At 45.2% G+C, this 18227-nt stretch overlaps 1 protein-coding gene across 4 annotated transcripts in view; it reads left to right on the top strand.

The window, feature by feature from the left end:
- The window catches only part of NID2 (nidogen 2), a 61106-nt gene extending 42918 nt beyond the window's left edge, over window positions 1–18188 (top strand). Inside the window, exons 12-21 of one of the 4 annotated variants that reach the window (XM_032871106.1) lie at window positions 5731–5850; window positions 6585–6818; window positions 10273–10494; window positions 11100–11269; window positions 13467–13596; window positions 14044–14215; window positions 14712–14869; window positions 16071–16194; window positions 17088–17200; window positions 17491–18188. In XM_032871106.1, the coding sequence (XP_032726997.1) occupies window positions 5731–5850; window positions 6585–6818; window positions 10273–10494; window positions 11100–11269; window positions 13467–13596; window positions 14044–14215; window positions 14712–14869; window positions 16071–16194; window positions 17088–17200; window positions 17491–17501 (1454 nt within the window). In that variant the 3' untranslated portion in view covers window positions 17502–18188. Of the gene's footprint in view, window positions 1–5730; window positions 5851–6584; window positions 6819–10272; window positions 10495–11099; window positions 11270–13466; window positions 13597–14043; window positions 14216–14711; window positions 14870–16070; window positions 16195–17087; window positions 17209–17490 lie in introns of those variants that run through there. The other 3 variants (XM_032871107.1, XM_032871108.1, XM_032871109.1) reach the window with 3 other exon arrangements.
- The last annotated feature ends 39 nt before the right edge of the window (window positions 18189–18227 follow it).

The following is an 18227-nucleotide window of genomic DNA, read 5'->3' on the forward strand; positions in this document are numbered from 1 at the left end:
CTCCCAGATGTGACAGGCCATTCGGTATTATCTGAATTGGCTCTTTAATGTTCCCACTTCTGTTGTACAGAAGCTCTGCTGTAGGGTTTCCTTAAAAAACACAATTTATACTGAAATGACCCAAAGCCGTGGCTTAGTTCAGCCCCATTTGGTTTTCTTCCCCCCGCCCCCCCACCAAAAACACGCCCTGCTTTAGAGCTCAAGGGTTTCTCCAGTTAGACTGAGGGAGATTTGGAATTCACAGATGCTTCTCTCACTTGACCAGCCCAAGAGCTCCATCTGCCCTAGGAGTCTACAGACAGTGGGCAGCCTCCACAGGTGTGTGGGTCAGGGTATAAGGGGGCACTAACTCCTCCTTGTTCTGTTATTTCTCACAGTGGGAATAATATCTTTTCCACTCTTGTAGAATTTTGTCATTGTTTTTTGTTTGTTTGTTTTGTTTTTTTTTTGTAGATATGTTTATTTAAGATAGAGGGAGAGCACGAGTGGTAGAGAGGGGGAGAAGGAGAAGCAGGGAGTCCAACACACAGCTCAACCCCAGGACCCTGAGATCATGACCTGAGCCAAAGGCAGGTGCTTAACCGACTGAGCCACCCATGCACCCCTGTCATTCAGTTTCATTTAACACACTGCTGGTTCTAAGAAATGAGACTGCATGGAGAATCAAAATCTTGTCAGAATTTCATATTTAAACATCTGGTTGCTCGGGACAGCAGAGATGGTGGTTTTAAGGTATTTAACTCCTTAGGTCTTTGGTTTAAAGCTAACAAGTCGAAATCATTGCAGCCTAGATGTGATGAGTGTTAATAATCAGAATGTTCATTGAGTTAGATGCTTCTTGCCCTAATCCCTTCTAGAATCATTCCCTTTTCCTTCTTTTAACCTCTATTTGTCCTGTAAGACTTTGATTACCTTGGGGGTCATATTAGAACCCTGAAATTGGTCATTTTTCTGTGTTGAGAACTCTGGAATAACGCCATTCATTGTTACTACTGCTCTCTTGCTGATTTCTACCATTTTTAATTGTCCCTATTCAATCTCTGCTTCTCTACTTTTGAGATTTTCTCTGGAACCCACAAACTTGAAAATATGCCAAACCCATCTGTTGCTTCCCTAGTGTATCAGTTATCTACTGCTGCATAACAAATTACCCCCAAATATAGCAGCTATAAACAAAACACATTCCTTGTCTATAGGTCCAGGACCTAGGAATGGCTTAGTTTGGTCCTCTGCTTTAAAAGGTCCTACAAGGCTGCAACAAGGGGTGCGGTAGGCATGGGGTCTCGTGTAAAGGCCTAACTGGGGAAAGATTCTCATGTGGTTACTGGCAGGATTCAGTTCCTTGAGGACAGAGAGCCTTGGGTCCTTGCTAGCTGTTGCCTGGAGATAACCTTCAGCTTCTTCACATACAGACCTTGAACAAAGTAGCTTACTTCCTCAAAGCCAGTGGCAGAAAGTGTGCTAGTAAAATGGAAGCTAAAAATCACAAAAAAAATGATATTCCCTCAATATTGCTTTGGTGTATTGGTCAGATGCAAATTACCCAAGGCAAGGAGATTACACAAGATCGCAAATACCAGGAAGGAGGGATCTTTGGGGTTTCTTAGAGGCTGCCTTCCAGAATCAGTTGCCATTCCAGCTTTTCAGACTGGAGGAATAGAATATGAATAGTCATTTTCCTGAAGACTATGCCATGCCTATATTGGTCTGGGTTAATCACGAAAGTGACTTTCAGGTTTGTGTGCATGTGTGTGCATGTGTGTGCACACACATGAACACACACATTTTTCAAGGTATACCACAGTGTACATGTGTCTCTGTGACCACAGAGAGAGAAAACAGCAAAATAGACAAAAATAGACAAAAAGGCTCTATTTTGTGGAAAGTGTGCGTTCTTGAAGCATACGTATTTTTCTCTACTCCACTAAAGTAGCAGTAAAAGGGTGTGTGGGTTTTTCTCTAGCCATTTGGTCAAAAATGGAGTTCCCTGGAGAGGCTGAACTTGGCTTTGGGCTCTCAGTCTAGTCTGAGTCACTAGGAGGAATTACTTTTATCCAAGTAGAATTAAATCTTTTCCAGCTTCCCTCAATCAATCCCAGTTTCAGCAGTTTCAGGATTGATTTCAACTTGTGTTGGCATGAGCCAATATTTCTCAGGCCTGTTTGTCCTCCTAGATCTTGGTGACTTTGCTAGGTGCAAAAACAGATTGTCTTGAGTCAGGGTCTTTCCAGGGAGGAGCAAGTGTGAGTTGAAAGGCGGGACGTCCCTCCGAGCCCTGAGTGCTCAGGAGTGACATGAGAAGACGTTCTTAGAGTATTCTCTCTCAGGTCTCCTGTTCTAAGAATGGAGAAGTTACGTGAGGTATGGTGATGTTGATGTAGACACAGGAGGAGAAGAGATGAGGCTGGGAAGGAAGGAGTTCTCTCCACTCATGGGCTCCAGAGAGAGGGTCACCACATACCACACTGGGGCACTACCAGCGGGTGCTTGATTGAATAGATGGGGAGTGACAGCTTGTGGCCTGAAGCCTTTCCTGGGGTCTGGAAATTTCACTGGATGATTTGGAAGCAAAAGGGGTGGTGTAGGGAGTGATGGATTAATGGAGAGCTAGAGTCTGGTAATCCAATGAGTGTTTCAAAGGGACTTCCCCTGGTTTTGGGTGTGGGCAGAAAGAGGGCAGTAAGAAGAGTGTTGAAACACTGAAGTATGAATTCAAAATTGAGGATTTTGACACATTTTCCATACAGGCTTTTGTTTTGTTTTATTTTTTGTTTGTTTTCACTAGCTTGATAGGTAAGAGAATGGAGAATTATGCTGAGATTCAGCCATGTTTCATTATCTGAAGAGCAAAGGAGATCTACTATGTCTTGAACCTTGTGTCTTGACTTCAGTGTCCTAACAGCCCCTGAAGACCCCTGACATTGGTTCTTAAGCATACATGGCAGCCCCCTCCCCCAGTGGTACAACAAGGAGTCTCTCCCTTGCCAAGGGGCTGAAAGTCTTTCCATGCTTTCTGTCCTGACACTTGACATCCTGTGACATAAGGAAGAGCTCCCCTTCTTTACTCAAAAACTCCAGTCCCATCCAAACCATCCTCAGTGTTAGCACTCCTGAGGAGGAGCCATCACCTGCTCTGAGCTCGGGCCCTAGAGTGGCTGACTGTACTATTTTCTGTCATGGTGGGAGGTCTTTCAAGGAGGCATCGAGGACTGTTCTATGCTTCAGGAGCCTTAACCTCCTCCAGCCTTAGGGGATGGATGCTCCTCATTTGTGATGCTTTCCATCCCCTCAAGGACTTTTCTCCCTGTTGGTCATTTATAACCATTACTGTCCCCTCTATTGGGGAGGGTGACTGCTCTTTCATTCTGACCGGAATTGCTAGGCCATGGGCTTTCCGAATATGAGATAATTTGGTAGCTCTGGGGCGTCCCCTCTCTCTGAGTTCCAAATAATCTCAAGGAGCTGATTCCTCGGTTCTAGAAATAGGCCCTGTGTCTCAGGAATTCCTGCTTCCTGTCATTGCCTGGGGTTCCTGTTAGCATGAGAAGTACTTTTAGCATATGTATTATGAATAGCTTTCACTTCCTGCATTGACTTTCCTGGGGGATGTTCATTTTTACAGCTTTGGTTTCCCAGCCCTTTGCAGGCCCCGGGGAGCTGGATGGCCGCCGGCTTCCCCTAGGGAAGTACTGGGGTTGCCCTTTTGAAGAGACAAAGAGCCAAACTCAGGGATGATTAAATATGACAAGAGAGAACCTGTATTGATTAGCTCGGAGACAGGAGACAGGTTTTTGTTGTGATTGGTTTTGTTCGGTTTCTTTTCAGTTACTTGAGGAGCTAACCAGAAAACCCGGTTTGCTTCTGACTTTGCAGAGGAATGTGTAACTACATTCCTGCCTTTGTAGGTGTACAGGAAGTGTGCTCCTCTGGACAGAGCCTCTCTGGGTAGCATTGAACTTGGTTGTGTCAAGCATTCAGGATTCTTTTGGACTTAAGGGAGCTCATTTATTTTGACCAAGTTTCCCCAAGACTGAGGTCACACAGAATGTGAATTTGCTAATGACAGTGTAAGAGATTCCTCTCCTGTGAACAGAACATCTTGGTTTCCCGTCCTGCATGTTGGCTCACCAATACCTGGGAAAAGAGTAGAGCCATGGAAAGGGGGCCCAGAGAGAGCATGGTCGTAGCAAGGCTGGGGCTGACCGCCCTAGAGCAGATCTCATTGGGTGCACGGGAGACCTGGCGAGGAGCCACCTCTGTCCCCAGCCAATTCAGGTCACATTCAGGCGGTTGCTCTCCAGCATCCTCGGTTCTGTGTGTCTCTGCTGCGGGCTGTAGCAAATGGATGCAGTTCACTCCCGGGACTCACCACCTTGTAGGGTTCACACTGATTATCCCAACCCACATTTTTTCCTATTCACACATTTTTATATCCTTTTTGGGGCATCTTTGTGGAAGCAACTTCTTGCTTTTATTTTCAGCCAAGCCTTGATCAGACCTCCACCCTTTATCTTCCTTTTACTCTGGAAGACTTCCTGTCTTTGCAGATGGCTTATCTCAGTCACTGGCCATTGGTTTTATTTTATGTATTCAAGAATTTTTTTTTTTTTAATTTTTAAGTAATCTCTGCACCCAACGTGGGGCTCGAACTCATAGCTCTGAGATCAAGAGTCGTATGCTCCAGCCAGTGCCCCTGGCCATTGGTTGTAATAGTTTGACTCTCAGAGGTTTTTTGGGGCTGGGGGGAGTGCCTTGCTATTGTTGGCATATGCTGATTGCGGTAAGTAAAAGGACTATAAGCTGGCATTTGGAGTTCTAGGATGTTGCAGTTTTGAGAATTATGAAAATCTAGTATCGTGAAGGGGGGGTGTGCTGAATTATTGATAGTGATAAGCCTGACAAATTCAGATTTTTTTAAAAAGATTTTATTTATTTATTTGTCAGGGAGAGAGAGAGAGAGAGAACACAGGCAGGCAGAGTGGCAAACAGAGGGAGAAGTAGGCTCCCTGCTGAGCAAGGAGCCCATGCGGGACTCAGTCCGAGGACACTGGGATCATGACCTGAGCCAAAGGCAGATGCTTAACCCACTGAGCCACCCAGTTGTCCCAAATTCAGATTTTTTTATGTGTTGCTTCAAAACTTCTGATATTTTTCTTACACACTTTTCTATTTCTTCTAAAGATAGACAGTAGAGACAATTTCTGATTACTTGGGCATTGTTGCTAGTAGGACTCTGATTACAGGAGACTGAATGTGCTTCTACCTTAGTTGAAAAAGCACTGGGGCCTCCCCGGGCTGTTCTGCATCTGCATGTTGGTGCTATAGGGACAGGGGGCCAACCGGGCCAGAACAAAGCCATTGTTAGCATATTTACTGCTGCGGTAAGGAAAGGAAGTGAATGATTTACAGTCTAGAGGCCAGTTCAAAGGTGATAACTTCCTGGAATTCACTGTGGATGAAAGATGCTCTAGAAATACACTGTAGGATATTTTTTTCTGGAAGTGACCACACGTTTGATTTCTACCTCATACATTCTTAACTCCCGTGTCCCCCAGCTTTATACATTAAGCTTGCCTTTAGCTCTTACTCTATTTCTGCTTGTGCCCAGAGGTCTTCTGAGGTTGACCCCTTGTGTACTAAGGCCGTGCAGTAGCCCCGGGTGTGTGCGGTGAAGTCATGCTGTTCCTTCCTCCCTCCCCCTCCCCCTCATCTCTGTTCCTGCCTCCGCAGATGTTGATGAATGCTCGGAAAACAGATGTCACCCGTCAGCTACCTGCTACAATACCCCTGGTTCCTTCTCCTGCCGATGCCACCCTGGCTATCATGGGGATGGATTTCAGTGTACCCCTGGTAAGGTTTGGAGAGCCAGATGAGGCATAGAAAACCCTGGCTCCTTCAATGTGATTTTTCTATAGCCTTTAGTTCACTCTTATAGGAGACCAAGGCTTTTCCTGTCCCATCTAGCTGCCTAGTCTACTGAGTGCTCTCTGGTTCTTAGTGTTCTGGGAGGCCAGGAATGTGACCCATCCATTGTCCTACCTGGGGTCCCACCCATTGTGTTCAGCTCCCTTCATGAGCGGCTTTGCCTGGAAGAAGTACTGAGATCAAGCTTGCTGAACAGGAGCCATGTGCGCTAGTGAGCTGGTCGTAAGCCCCTAGGAGGTCTTGGCCCGCACACTGTGATCTAGTGATTGTCATTGACTTGGAGCTTCTCAGACTTACCATTCTGGATTTCAGGGGCTGAACAAAGTTTTACCATCTTCTCCCAAGTCTCTTGGGAGTCTTTGGACAGCGGCTGTGGGTGGCTCTTCATTTTGCTCAGACAGCAGTGGGGAGTCAGCCCGGGACAGGGTGAACTGTGAGACTTAGGGAGAAATTAGGGAGGTAGTGGCAGAAACAAAAGAATCCAGGAGTTCAGAATCTCAACGCTCTGCTATTTTTCCCATGCGATGCTTCCTTCCAAGTATATGGAGGGGAAAACAAAAAACCCCTTGGCTAGGAGACTTTGACGCTAGCTGGTAAGAGTGGATGGGTTGCAGTGTCTTTTATTCCTCCTTTGTACATCTCCTTCACCCGGACCTCGGAAGACCCCTCCTCGGGGCTGAAACCCTGCGAACTACAGCAGCGCCAGGCCCAGGCTCAGCACGCCTATCCCGGCAGCCGGATGCACATCCCCCAGTGCGATGAGCAGGGCCACTTCCTGCCGCTGCAGTGTCACGGCATGACCGGCTTCTGCTGGTGCGTGGACTCCGACGGCCATGAAGTCCCCGGCACGCGGACTGCACCCGGCTCCTTGCCACCGCGCTGCGGACCACCAGGTGAGAATTCAGGGAGGAGAGCCGGTTCCAGCCTCGGCCATGGGCTCGAGAAGCGGAACGGAGGTGACTGGGGGGCAGATGATCACCCCTGCCCAGAACGAGCAGACGCCAGGCCCTGGGCCCATCTCCACCCTGTGGAGGCTTCTTCCTCCTGGGAACCCCAGAATGGTCTGTGCACACCTGCGTGCACATTTGTGTGACAGGGACGGACATAGGTACATACGTGATCACCGCTGCACCCTGGGCTGCGGCCTCACACTTGTCCAGGACAGGCCTGGAAGTGGAGACTGAGTGTGTCGGTCAGGCTGAGGCCATTCCCCTCCATCTGTTACGGCAGCTTCGGGAGCATTTGGAGCCAGAGGATCTTGCCAGACCAGCCTTTCATCCCAAAGAAAAACTGCCTTCCCGTATTCCCCTCTATCCCTTCACTCCACTTTCGGAACTGCAGCGAACAGTATGAAGGCCACTTTAGTATGGATGGGAAGAAGAGGTAGGACACCTGTAGGGGGGTCCAGCTAGTTTGCTCTAAGCTAATCACCCAGCCGTCTCCAGCCAGGCCTGGCATGTCGCCAGGGAATCCCCACCTGCCAAGGCCACCGTCAGAAGAGGTACAGGAACCCGTGACGTTAGCCTATGCAGTGACATGCCGATGGTGAGCATGTCTGTTACCGTCTGAGCGCTCCCCCTGCCTCCCCTCCACCGTCTGGATTGTTTAGAGTGGGAAGACTTTTTTTTTTTTTTAATTACAGAAGAATTTTATTATGAAGAACATAGGACTGAATTGAAACCTTTTGAGCCAAAATAACTCCTATAGCCCTGAGCCTGCTAGTCACAGGACGATTTCTACTACTGAAAAAGATAAATACTAATCTTGACTTTTCATGTACGAGAGTGAGAAGAGCTGGAGAATTACCACCCAGTTTTGATCCCTTTGGTAATACCATTATTGCCAGCACATTAGGGCTTCTAAGAGTCATACAGGTAAAAATTGGTAATGCTTGATTCTGATGTATGTCCTTGTTTCCACAGTGACACTCCCAGTTCCACTCTGTCCCTATTTTTAGGAAAAGATTTTGCAGTTCCAAAAAAAAGAAATAAATAAAAATAAAACCCACCCAGAAATACCGTTTCACTCTTGCCTACTCTTTAAAAAGTCTCGGTTCTAACTCCATCTGGGATTTAAAGAAATCAGATGGTTGGGACACGCCTTAGGGAACGGTTCAGTTCCCTAACGGTTCAGTTCTTGTCTTATCTAAGACAAGCATGTGTTAAGGACAGTGATTCGGAAGGAATCCAAGAGATTGAGAAGTTAATGACTGAAGGAGGGACGCGTTCTCTTGTGCACACTCTTTCCTCATGGCCCAGACTTCTCTCTTGGTGCTGGTTCGGCCTTGGCTGCCATTTCTGACTAGTCCCCTCTGTGTTAATGGGGTTGGCTTGAAGGGAGGAAAAACACTGTGTCCAAGATTTCAAAATATTTAAAACCCTGCCAACCAAAAACAAAAGAAAGAAAACTGGTGAAGAAGGAGATTCAAATAGTAAAGAACGAGAGGAAGGCACACTTATCAATGATGTGAGGTGCCCATTTCCCAGAGGCTGGGTGTGCTGTGTCTGCATTCCAGGGAGCTTCGCCTCATTGGCTGGTCCCCTGAACCAAGAATGTCCCCTCTGAGTTTGCAGTGTGGGCCTGGGGCAGCGTTGGGAACTTCTGCAGGGAATCCCAGTATGAGGTGGATAGCTAGTTTTTGAGGAAGTGACATTTCTCCGTCTGGGGTCTTTGAGACACCTCTGGGGGAGGAAGCGAGTATGTCCTTCTCCATGGGGTCTTAAAAAGAGCTTGGCTTCCCACGGGTCATAAGCTATAGAGACGACCTGAAGAACATCCACATCACCCAAATCCAGCGAGTCTTGTAGTTGAGCTGGTTGGCTTTGAGCTCTGAGGATTTTACTTACCACCCTCCCGCTTTCCTAGAGGTGCAGTTTGGTACTAGAACCAAAGTGTAATGTTTCCAACTTTGTTCTTTGAAGCCATTGGAGGTTTTGACCTCCAAGAAATCACTATGTTTTAAAGGGACTCTCTTCCTGGCTGCTGGTAGTTTACACTGGGAGGCAGGACAGAGAAGGTGGGCCACACAAGTATGAAAGCTTTTATACTTTTAATTATATTATCCTAGCTGGGAATTATCCTAATGGGAGACCATGGGGCTTGGACCAGGGTCATAGGGGTGGATGTGGAGAGATTGATTTTCTGAATGTATTTTGAAGGAACAGCTGACATTTTCTGACCTATCAGATGTGGAGAACGAGAGAGGCGTCAAGGATGATTGGGTTTGGATAATGAAAAATGGAGGTGCTTTTGACTGATAGGGAAATGTCTAGGGGAGAGTTGTCTAGGGCAGTGTTGATGGTGGAAACCAGGCACCCTGTTTTTGTTTTTGTTCTGAGATGCATATTACACATCCAGGTGGTAGTATCAAGTAGGTACTTGGCTATATGGTTCTACAGACCACAGGCTTTCAGTTGCACAAATTAAAGAAGGAGAAGCACCTTCTATTTGAGTTCCTTTAGATGAGCCTATGCTAGATGGGTGGACGAGTTATCTAAACATCCTGCTGCAGAGTCCCCAGACTGAGAACTGCCATGTTTGTGACAGAGTGACAGCCATGTTGAAGCAAGGCTGGGAGAAATCAGCTAGAGAAACTGCTCTGCAGGGGCTCACAGGTTAAGCCTGGTGGTGAGCTGGGAGGAGGAGCAGAGAGAGGAGGATGCTGGAGATAGGAGGGGGAAGAGCTACATGGCGGAAGCTAGAACCTACTGGAAAAAAGGTTCAGCTCTGAGCCAAAGGGCTTCTAGGAACTGGAGTGTCAAACAGCGGGGAGCTGTTGGCCCCCTTGTCTGCTGTGTTCACCAGTGCTAACGGCAGCAAGTCTTACTCCATATAGTTTTCCAATGAGCAGACACGAGGGCCACATAGGTAGAACACTCAGGGATAGTTTCTAAGACACATGACCAGTCTCAAGACTGCCTTCTTAGGTGTGGGTCCTGGAGCTTGAACCAACTGGGAAAGAGTAAATATTACCTTGAAATATCATGTGGGCCACTGAGTCCCCAAGGAGGGTTCCCACCAAGTGCTCCGTTGGCAGAGGCCCTGGGCCCTGTGAACCTCTCCCAGCCTGAGCCTGCCCCGCAACCCTGATCTTACCTCCTCTGGCCCTCTACTAATGCAGCTGGCCTTGATGACAAATCCTCTTGGCCCAGGAGACTTTCCTTCTCCGGATTCCTGTGGAGAGCTTCTTAGAGCACTTGACTGCTGCGGTCCAGTGTCCAGGGGCTTGGCCGAGACCTTGTTAGCGGACACTAGGAGGAGGGAGGCCAGGTGTGGGGATCTTCAGCTAGACGCTGCATATTCTGTCCTTGGCTCACCATCAAAGGCTTTTTGTCCCCATCTGCTCAGAGCCCACCCAGAGGCCCCGGACCGTCTGTGAGCGCTGGAGGGAAAACCTGCTGGAGCACTACGGTGGCACGCCCAGGGATGACCAGTATGTGCCCCAGTGTGATGACCTGGGCCACTTCATGCCCCTACAGTGCCATGGGAAGAGTGACTTCTGCTGGTGTGTGGACAAAGATGGCAGAGAAGTGCAGGGCACCCGCTCGCAGCCAGGCACCACCCCTGCCTGTAAGCACCCGGGGACTGCCCCCATTCGGCACACCGCTCGGAGGGTTTGCTGGAGGTCAACTGCCAGCTGTGGGTGAAGGTGGGGGAGCCAGGGGGTCACCAGGTCCAGTGAAAGAAGTCACTAATACACTGTGTTGATTTACATTCTGGTCTACTCGAGATCCCAATTTGGATTTCGTGTTTGGTTTAGTCATTAGCAGTTTCTGTAGTGAGAACATCTGGAACTCCATTCAACATGCAGTTACTCCTCCCCAGCCCGGGGTGAAAGGAGACACGTGTCACCCTGGGGGCCCAAAGAAAAGCGGACACAATACTGGCTAGTTTCTTTCCTTAAAAAGGAAAAAAACCTCTTGCTTTGTTCTGAGGGAAATGTTTTGTTGTCTTCCTCCCTAGTAACTGACAGTGTTTTTACGTAATCTTTGGAGTGGGGGAAGCCTAGAAATTAGAATTTCTTTTAAGGAACATCTGGAACACATCTGTCTAGGGTAAAAACCTTTTGATGTTTTTGGGAGGTTCTGCTATGTGGAAAGTAACTTCTTCCCCCTCCCCACCTACCCTTGTTTCCCACCCTGTTCTTTATACCCTCCTGCTCTTTGCCACGGCAGGTATCCCCACGGTTGCTCCACCCACAGTCCGGCCTGTGCCCCGGCCTGACGTGACCCCTCCATCTGTGGGCACCTTCCTGCTCTATGCCCAGGGCCAGCAGATCGGTCACTTGCCCCTCAATGGTACCAGGCTTCAGAAGGACATGGCCAAGACCCTGCTGTCACTGCATGTAAGTGGATTTCAGCTGTGGGGGGCGGGACTGCACAGGGCTTTCAAATCACAGCAAGGGCCAGAGGTAGAGTGAGGTCCTGGAGGGTTTCTGGGCTGTAGTCTGACACTGTCATGGGTCTGACACTGCTCTCACAGGAAGTGGGGGCACTGTTGCCGGGAGTCACATCTCACTGGCCCAGCTTTCTCCGGTGGTTCATGGGGTTTCAGATACAGGGAGAGGGAGTTTGAGATTTGTCAGGATACTGAGGCAATATGATGAGTCAAGACAAAATTGACAGAACCTTGACCCAAGTGCCCAGGGTCCTCTCCATGCCAGACCTCTCCAGAGGGTCCAGGAAGACCACCCAAAAGGTGTGGTTTCTGTGGTCAGTTGAGAATCCCAAGTAGAAATAAATTAATGACTGCCTCATTGTTGCAGTCCCCTCCCCTCCCATTCTATTTCTATGGATGAGTCTCTTCTCTAACTCCTTCACAGAAGCTCTGGGCAGAGGGCTGGGAAAGGAGCTTTCCCTAGATGCCTGTTGCTTCCTGTGCCAGCAGCATCCCTATTGTCAAAGCACTCCATTTTGGAGGAGCAATTTCTTCTCTAAAATGGAGAAAAGAGAAGGGAGTTCACCAAAAAGGCACTGCCACTTATAAAGGGAAGCCATCTGATTCCATTTCTAAACCTCATGCAGCAGGTACTTGCTCTTCTAGGGTACAGAACAGTATAATGTCCATGTTTGCCTTTACTTCTAGAACAAACTTTTTTTTCAGATTCCAAAAAAAGTTTAGAAGCAGCCAGTATTCAGAGGAAGATGTGTTTTTCCTTAAGATTTAGGTTTTGTAGTTGTGCTGGCAAACACGGGCATGCTCCTGTACAAGTTTCTCTAAAAGATGTAGAAACTGAGAAATTGCCAACACCTCAGTCTAACTATCCACCGAGTCTGACGGCTATGCGACATTTCTGAACTTGCCTCTCCTAGGGTGGTAGAACTGACAGAGAATGTAACATGGGCTGTAAGCATGTCTTGGGGAAATTTATTTAAAATGACTTATTCTTCCAAGAAACTCTGAAATCAATACATGGCTTTTAACAGATCCCATGATTCCTTAGGTCAATGGAAGCCGACATGGATGTGCACTCCTGCCTGACACAGAGGACTTTTACTTTTCAAGTAAAACACACTTGACCTTCAGATTATTACATATATACTGCCTACTTTTTCACAGGAGCCAAATCCTGCTTTGTTGTGTTTTTTATATTGACTCCTCTCCCAGAAGCATGTCCAGCCAGCCCCAGGAGGCTCTGTTAGGCAAGCCAGGAACCGGCGTGACCTCAGGGACAGCCAGACGGCCCCTAGATGTTGGCTTTGCACATCTGTTCAGTTTCTCAGACCAGGAGTCGGAGTTGGAAATTGTATGAAGCAAGTACTGCGCAGTTCTTCAAAGAAGTATCACAGACTAAGCATGTGAAAAAGAAGACTGCTTTTATTTAGCAATAAAGGGGAAAGATCTCCCTAGCCAGAGGTTTGGTGACCACCAGTCTTCAGTTTCTTAACCCACCCAACTGGAGACTTTCTTTTACATAAGCATACAACCCATTTGCTTCACAGTAAGGAAGCAGAGATAGGGGTGAGGGAATTACGCTTCACGGAGATCATATTATAAGGGAATGGGGAGTAGATTTTTGTCATCAAATGTTGGTGAATTTTGGAAAGACTGTTTCAAGAGTCTGGAAGGAATAACAGATTTTTTTTGCCCGGTAAAACATTAAGAACTCAATTTGCTGGGCCTAACATTTGTCCTTTAATCACTAAAGGGTTTTTTTTTCATGAAGTCGTTTTATTACTGCTGGCAGTAACAGCGCTTATTAAGCACTTGCTGGAGACTAAGGACCGATCAGGACTCTGTACAGGAATTTACAGTATTCATTTTTAAAGCAGCACTATGAAGTAGGTACTGCTATCTGCATTTTGCAAGTGAACAAATCCAGGCATAGAGAGGTTAAGTTGCACACCTAGTCAGTGGCCAAGCCTGGCTGGGCCCCCAGAAGTCAGCCTCCAAGCCCACTTGTGTAACCATGTTACTTATCAGCTGCCCAGGAGACTACATTACGGGGTATTCCCTACAGCCATGCATGCAGCTGCTGAGAGCAAACTCCAGGGAAATGCAAAGCTCCTAATTCTTCCAGTTTCATGTTTTGGTCCACAAAGGGCTCCATAGTTGTGGGAATTGACTATGACTGCCGCGAGAGGATGGTGTACTGGACAGATGTTGCTGGACGGACAATCAGCCGTGTCAGTCTGGAACCAGGAGCAGAGCCTGAGACGATCATCAACTCAGGTCAGCAACTTTATCCAGAAGACACTTTCTATTTCATTTGACTCTACTAAGTGCAAAAAAAAAAAAAAGTGCCAGACAAGTTGCTTCACTGAGTGGTACCATACCAGTCCCTCTGGAAACACACATTCCTATGCAAGAAACGAGAAGGTGATTCTTACTCTGAGCCTGTTGAGAAATAGGGCTCCCAACAGAAAGGGCTCACAGTGGGAACTGAGGGTGGCCACAGCTGCTGCTGCATATGCCTGGTGCCATCGGGCCAGTGGGTGTATCAGTCTAGAGGAGAATAAGAGGTGGCAGAACAAGTTCCTCTGTTAATCTGCTGCTTGCAACTGAGTGCCTCTCAGGACTTTCTTTCTTAAAAACTTTTCAAACCTAATAGATCTCCCTGCTTCAGGTTTCCTTTTCATACCTGCAAATGCTCCAGTCCTGCCATTGTTCTATTTCCAGGTCTGATAAGCCCGGAAGGACTTGCCATCGACCACTTCCGTAGAACAATGTACTGGACGGACAGTGGTCTGGACAAGATAGAGAGAGCCAGGCTGGATGGCTCCGAGCGCCAAGTCCTCTTCCACACGGACCTGGTGAATCCGCGGGCCATTGCTGTGGATCCAATCCGAGGGTCAGCTGGGCTTCCCTATTCTCCTGCTACCTATAGATCCTATTCTGAAGCCCTTGGATTTTAAATGCCTTGTGGAGAGGGTCAGAACAAGAGTGTAAAAGCCCCAGTGCATGAATTTAACAATATTTACATAGGATCTACTAGGTGTAGACACTGTTCTGGGCAAAGACAAGGTCTATTCTTTCATGGAGCTCATACTCTAGAAGTAAGTTAGTAAACTAATGAATAAACTAGGAAATTATTAAGACTGTGGTACAATACACAGAGAATTCAGAGAGTATGTGAGAGGGACTAGGGGCTGATGCTGATCAGATGATCTGGCCAGGCTCCCTCACACTTAACCTGGAATGAGATGGGTCTCCTTTAGCAATGCATTAGGAAATCTTAGTGTTGAAATCCTAGGTTTACCTTCATTAAATGGTGGAAATAACCAAAACTCAGAGACCGACACTTATTTCTTAGACTGCATTTTCACTGTATTTAATTTATCCTATAGCAACTTGTACTGGACAGATTGGAATCGAGAAGCTCCTAAAATTGAAACATCTTCTTTAGAAGGAGAAAACAGAAGAATTCTGGTGAATAAAGACATTGGACTACCTAATGGTTTAACCTTTGACCCCTTCTCCAAACTGCTCTGCTGGGCAGACGCAGGTATTACTGATGGCTGCGAACACACCGCACTCCCTTACCGTGGGAGCTGCTCTCTACCTCAGATTTTACAGCAAAGCCAGATCCCATCACACAGAACTTCTGGCTTAAATTTTTATCAGTACAGCACAGAATCTACTCCTTTAATTGGTGTATAAACCGTTGAAGAACATTTTGTATTGGTATTTATAATCCTGGGGTTTGGGGCGGCGGGAGGGCAGTGGTCTGTGACTTAGGTGGTAATTTGAGGGCTAGTACTATGTCCAACTCATTTTTGTAATGCTTGTCCACAAACACCTGGCCTAGTTTTTAAAGAAATTTTACTTAACTGCTGAAACTGACAAACTTAGATAACTGAACAAAGTTTTCTCTTTTTTTGCCAGTATTAGAACATTTTTAAGTATCTATTGCTTTACCAGTCAATAGGCTATCATGGTGAGGACATTTGGAAAGTGATATGGCAGCATGGCCTTCAGTAGTAAGTCTGGGTTGCCAATACCCAAGTTCTTTCTGTAGTGTGATTTCCTTATTAGAGCAATTTGAAAAAATGCTGTATGTCTACTTTCATACTAAAGAATATGAAAAGGTGCATTCTTAAAGAGTTTATAATCTAACAAAAAGAATTATAATGTAGATGAGTTGCATTTTTAAAAATTTGAAATTTAAAGCCAGGTTCCATAAGAAACTTGTTAAGTATTGCAAAATTTCGAAGACTACTTCCTTTACACTGAAAAACATGAGCCATGTTACCATTTTAGCCACTTTTAATTCCTTATCTAGGAAATAAGGTCTTCAAAAAATATTTAAGGATTTTAGTTAAAAGGCATTATACATTGCTTATAAAGGGCAAGTATTTATCTAGATACTATGTTTACAACAATTTATAAGGTGAGACTTTAAATAGAACAAAGTTTATCTCTAATGTACTACTTTGGGAGAAAAAATGCAATCCTCTCTTCCAAGAAAGGATTAAGAGTCTCAATTCTAAAAACTAGAATGCTATTAAACAAACTGAAAACTGGTAATAGAAAGGAAAATTTTCATTTCTAATTTGTATCACTGCATTGGGAATAAAATGTCTTATTTCCTATTCTACCTTTGTTTCCTTTTGGAAGGCCTCTACCTGCCACAATTATTTTTGGCAAAAAATTTTCTTTCTCATGGTATGAAAGGATCTCATTTTCCCTCTCTGATGTTTTAAAAGGAACCAAAAAACTGGAGTGTACACTTCCTGATGGGACTGGACGGCGTGTTATTCAGAACAACCTCAACTACCCCTTCAGTATTGTTAGCTACGCAGATCACTTCTACCACACAGACTGGAGGAGGTGAGCCTGACACACCCTGGCCAAGCCTGAAAAGGCAACCTAGTCTGGAAGACATACCACCATTAGTAGCATTTTACCTAATGTCTCTAATGACTTTAGTAATTAAACTCTCCATTGAAGTTTTCATTACCTCTTAATTAGTAGATAACATTGTTCAAGTGTTACTGCTTTTAAAATCATAATGGTATTGCTCACAGGTTGCTTAAAAATGGCAGAGATGATACTAAACTGTCTAAGAAAGGAAGTGTATTAATCTAAATCTGATCTTCAGAGAATAAAAGACTATACTTAAGTGGGACCATGAGGTATATTAGCTGTAGGATTTAAATTGATTTTTAGAAAATGACATTATGGACATATGAGTTGTCCACCTGGGAGAAGGAAAAGTACTGTAATTTAGACTAGTTCTCCAAGGAGGGATATTAAAAACATATCTAGATGTCTAAGCCTTTCTACCCCATCCTTTGCAGTCTTGATTTAATTGGTCTGGCAGGAGGTCCAGGCATCAGTATTTTAACAGCTCCTCGAGTAATTTGTTTGGCAAGAGCTGAGAAGCACTGATTTATTTATACCAGTGGTTCTCAAAATTTAGGGTAGCATCAGAATCATTCCAAAGGATTGTTAAAAGAGATTGCCAGGTCCCATCCCATAATTCCTGATTTAGTAGGCCTGAATTGGGGCCCAAAAATTTGTATTTTTAGCAAATTTCCAGATGATGCTGGTCTGGGGACCACTTTGAGAACCACTGATAGAGGAAAATCTTCGAATCTAAAGGAGTCAAAACACACTTGGTTAAATTAAAAAGATACTCTAGAATGCTGCCTAGCAGAGATTCTCTATTGAAAGTAACTTATTTCCTATCCTACAAATTTACTCTTCCTTTCTGTTACCAGGGATGGTGTTATATCTGTAAATAGAGACAGCGGCCAGTTTACTGATGAGTATCTCCCAGAGCAGCGGTCTCATCTCTACGGGATAACTGCAGTCTACCCCTACTGCCCAGCAGGTAAATAAAATGCTCAGGCTGCTCCTTTGGACCAGCAGGGTAGAGAACGATGTATCTGGCAACTGATTACCCTTGGCTCAAATACAGCTGCTGCCACTGACACCACTGAGAGCCACTTTGAATGGGAAAGTTAATGGCCATCACATAGGGAAGTAAAGACCCCTAAGTCCACCTAGCTCGACCATACACAAAAAAGATCAGCCTATTAGGATATTTCCCCTTTAAAATACTTGCTGTGGCAACAGGATTATAAAATATTCACCCACTGTTCCTTTCACCTCTACTCACAGGAAGAAAGTAAACATGGCATCATAAAGGACTTGGAGTTTACAATCAGAATCTGGACCCTAAAGAACATTTACTGCAAACAAAGGTGAAGAAAGTGGAAAAAGGAATTGGACTTACAAGTTGAACACTTTCAGTACAAAAAGACTCTATCTTGTGAAAAGTTTATACCTCAATCTTTACTACTGTATTTTGAAAAACAAAAGTTACTACAGGTTTTAAAAAGTAACCGTTTTAATTATTGCTTATTAAGCAATTTTTTATAAACATTTCTATTATATTTAAAAGGTCAAATGCATTCAATGAAGAGCCAATAAGAATATGTTAAAACCTAAATCTAATTTTTGCTAAGAATTCTTCCTGGCCAAGTAATTAAAGTAGGATGATCAGTATAAAGACACAATCCCAAGGATTATAAGCCTTGATCTAGAGAAGGCTATGCAGAACTGGTAGGGAAAAAAACAACTTATTTATAGTTTCCCAGCAAAAGTTGTTTTTTTTTTTTTTTTTTGGTTTTGTTTTTTTTACCTCTGCATCACTGCATTTCTATTTATATTAAAAGGTGCTAGAATGTTTCAATTTGTATCTAATGATCCTGTAAGTCCCTCTATAGTTACCCACAGAAGTTACTACATTTTTAAATACCAAAGATGTAACAATTCTCAAATTTTCTAGATTACTCCAATAAAATATTTTAAGTTTTCCTATGATTTGAGGATCTGTATTGTCTATATAACAAAGC

Source organism: Lontra canadensis, unplaced genomic scaffold (genome assembly GCF_010015895.1).
Source record: "Lontra canadensis isolate GAN:19392208 unplaced genomic scaffold, GSC_riverotter_1.0 scaffold42, whole genome shotgun sequence".
Classification (NCBI taxonomy): domain Eukaryota; kingdom Metazoa; phylum Chordata; class Mammalia; order Carnivora; family Mustelidae; genus Lontra; species Lontra canadensis.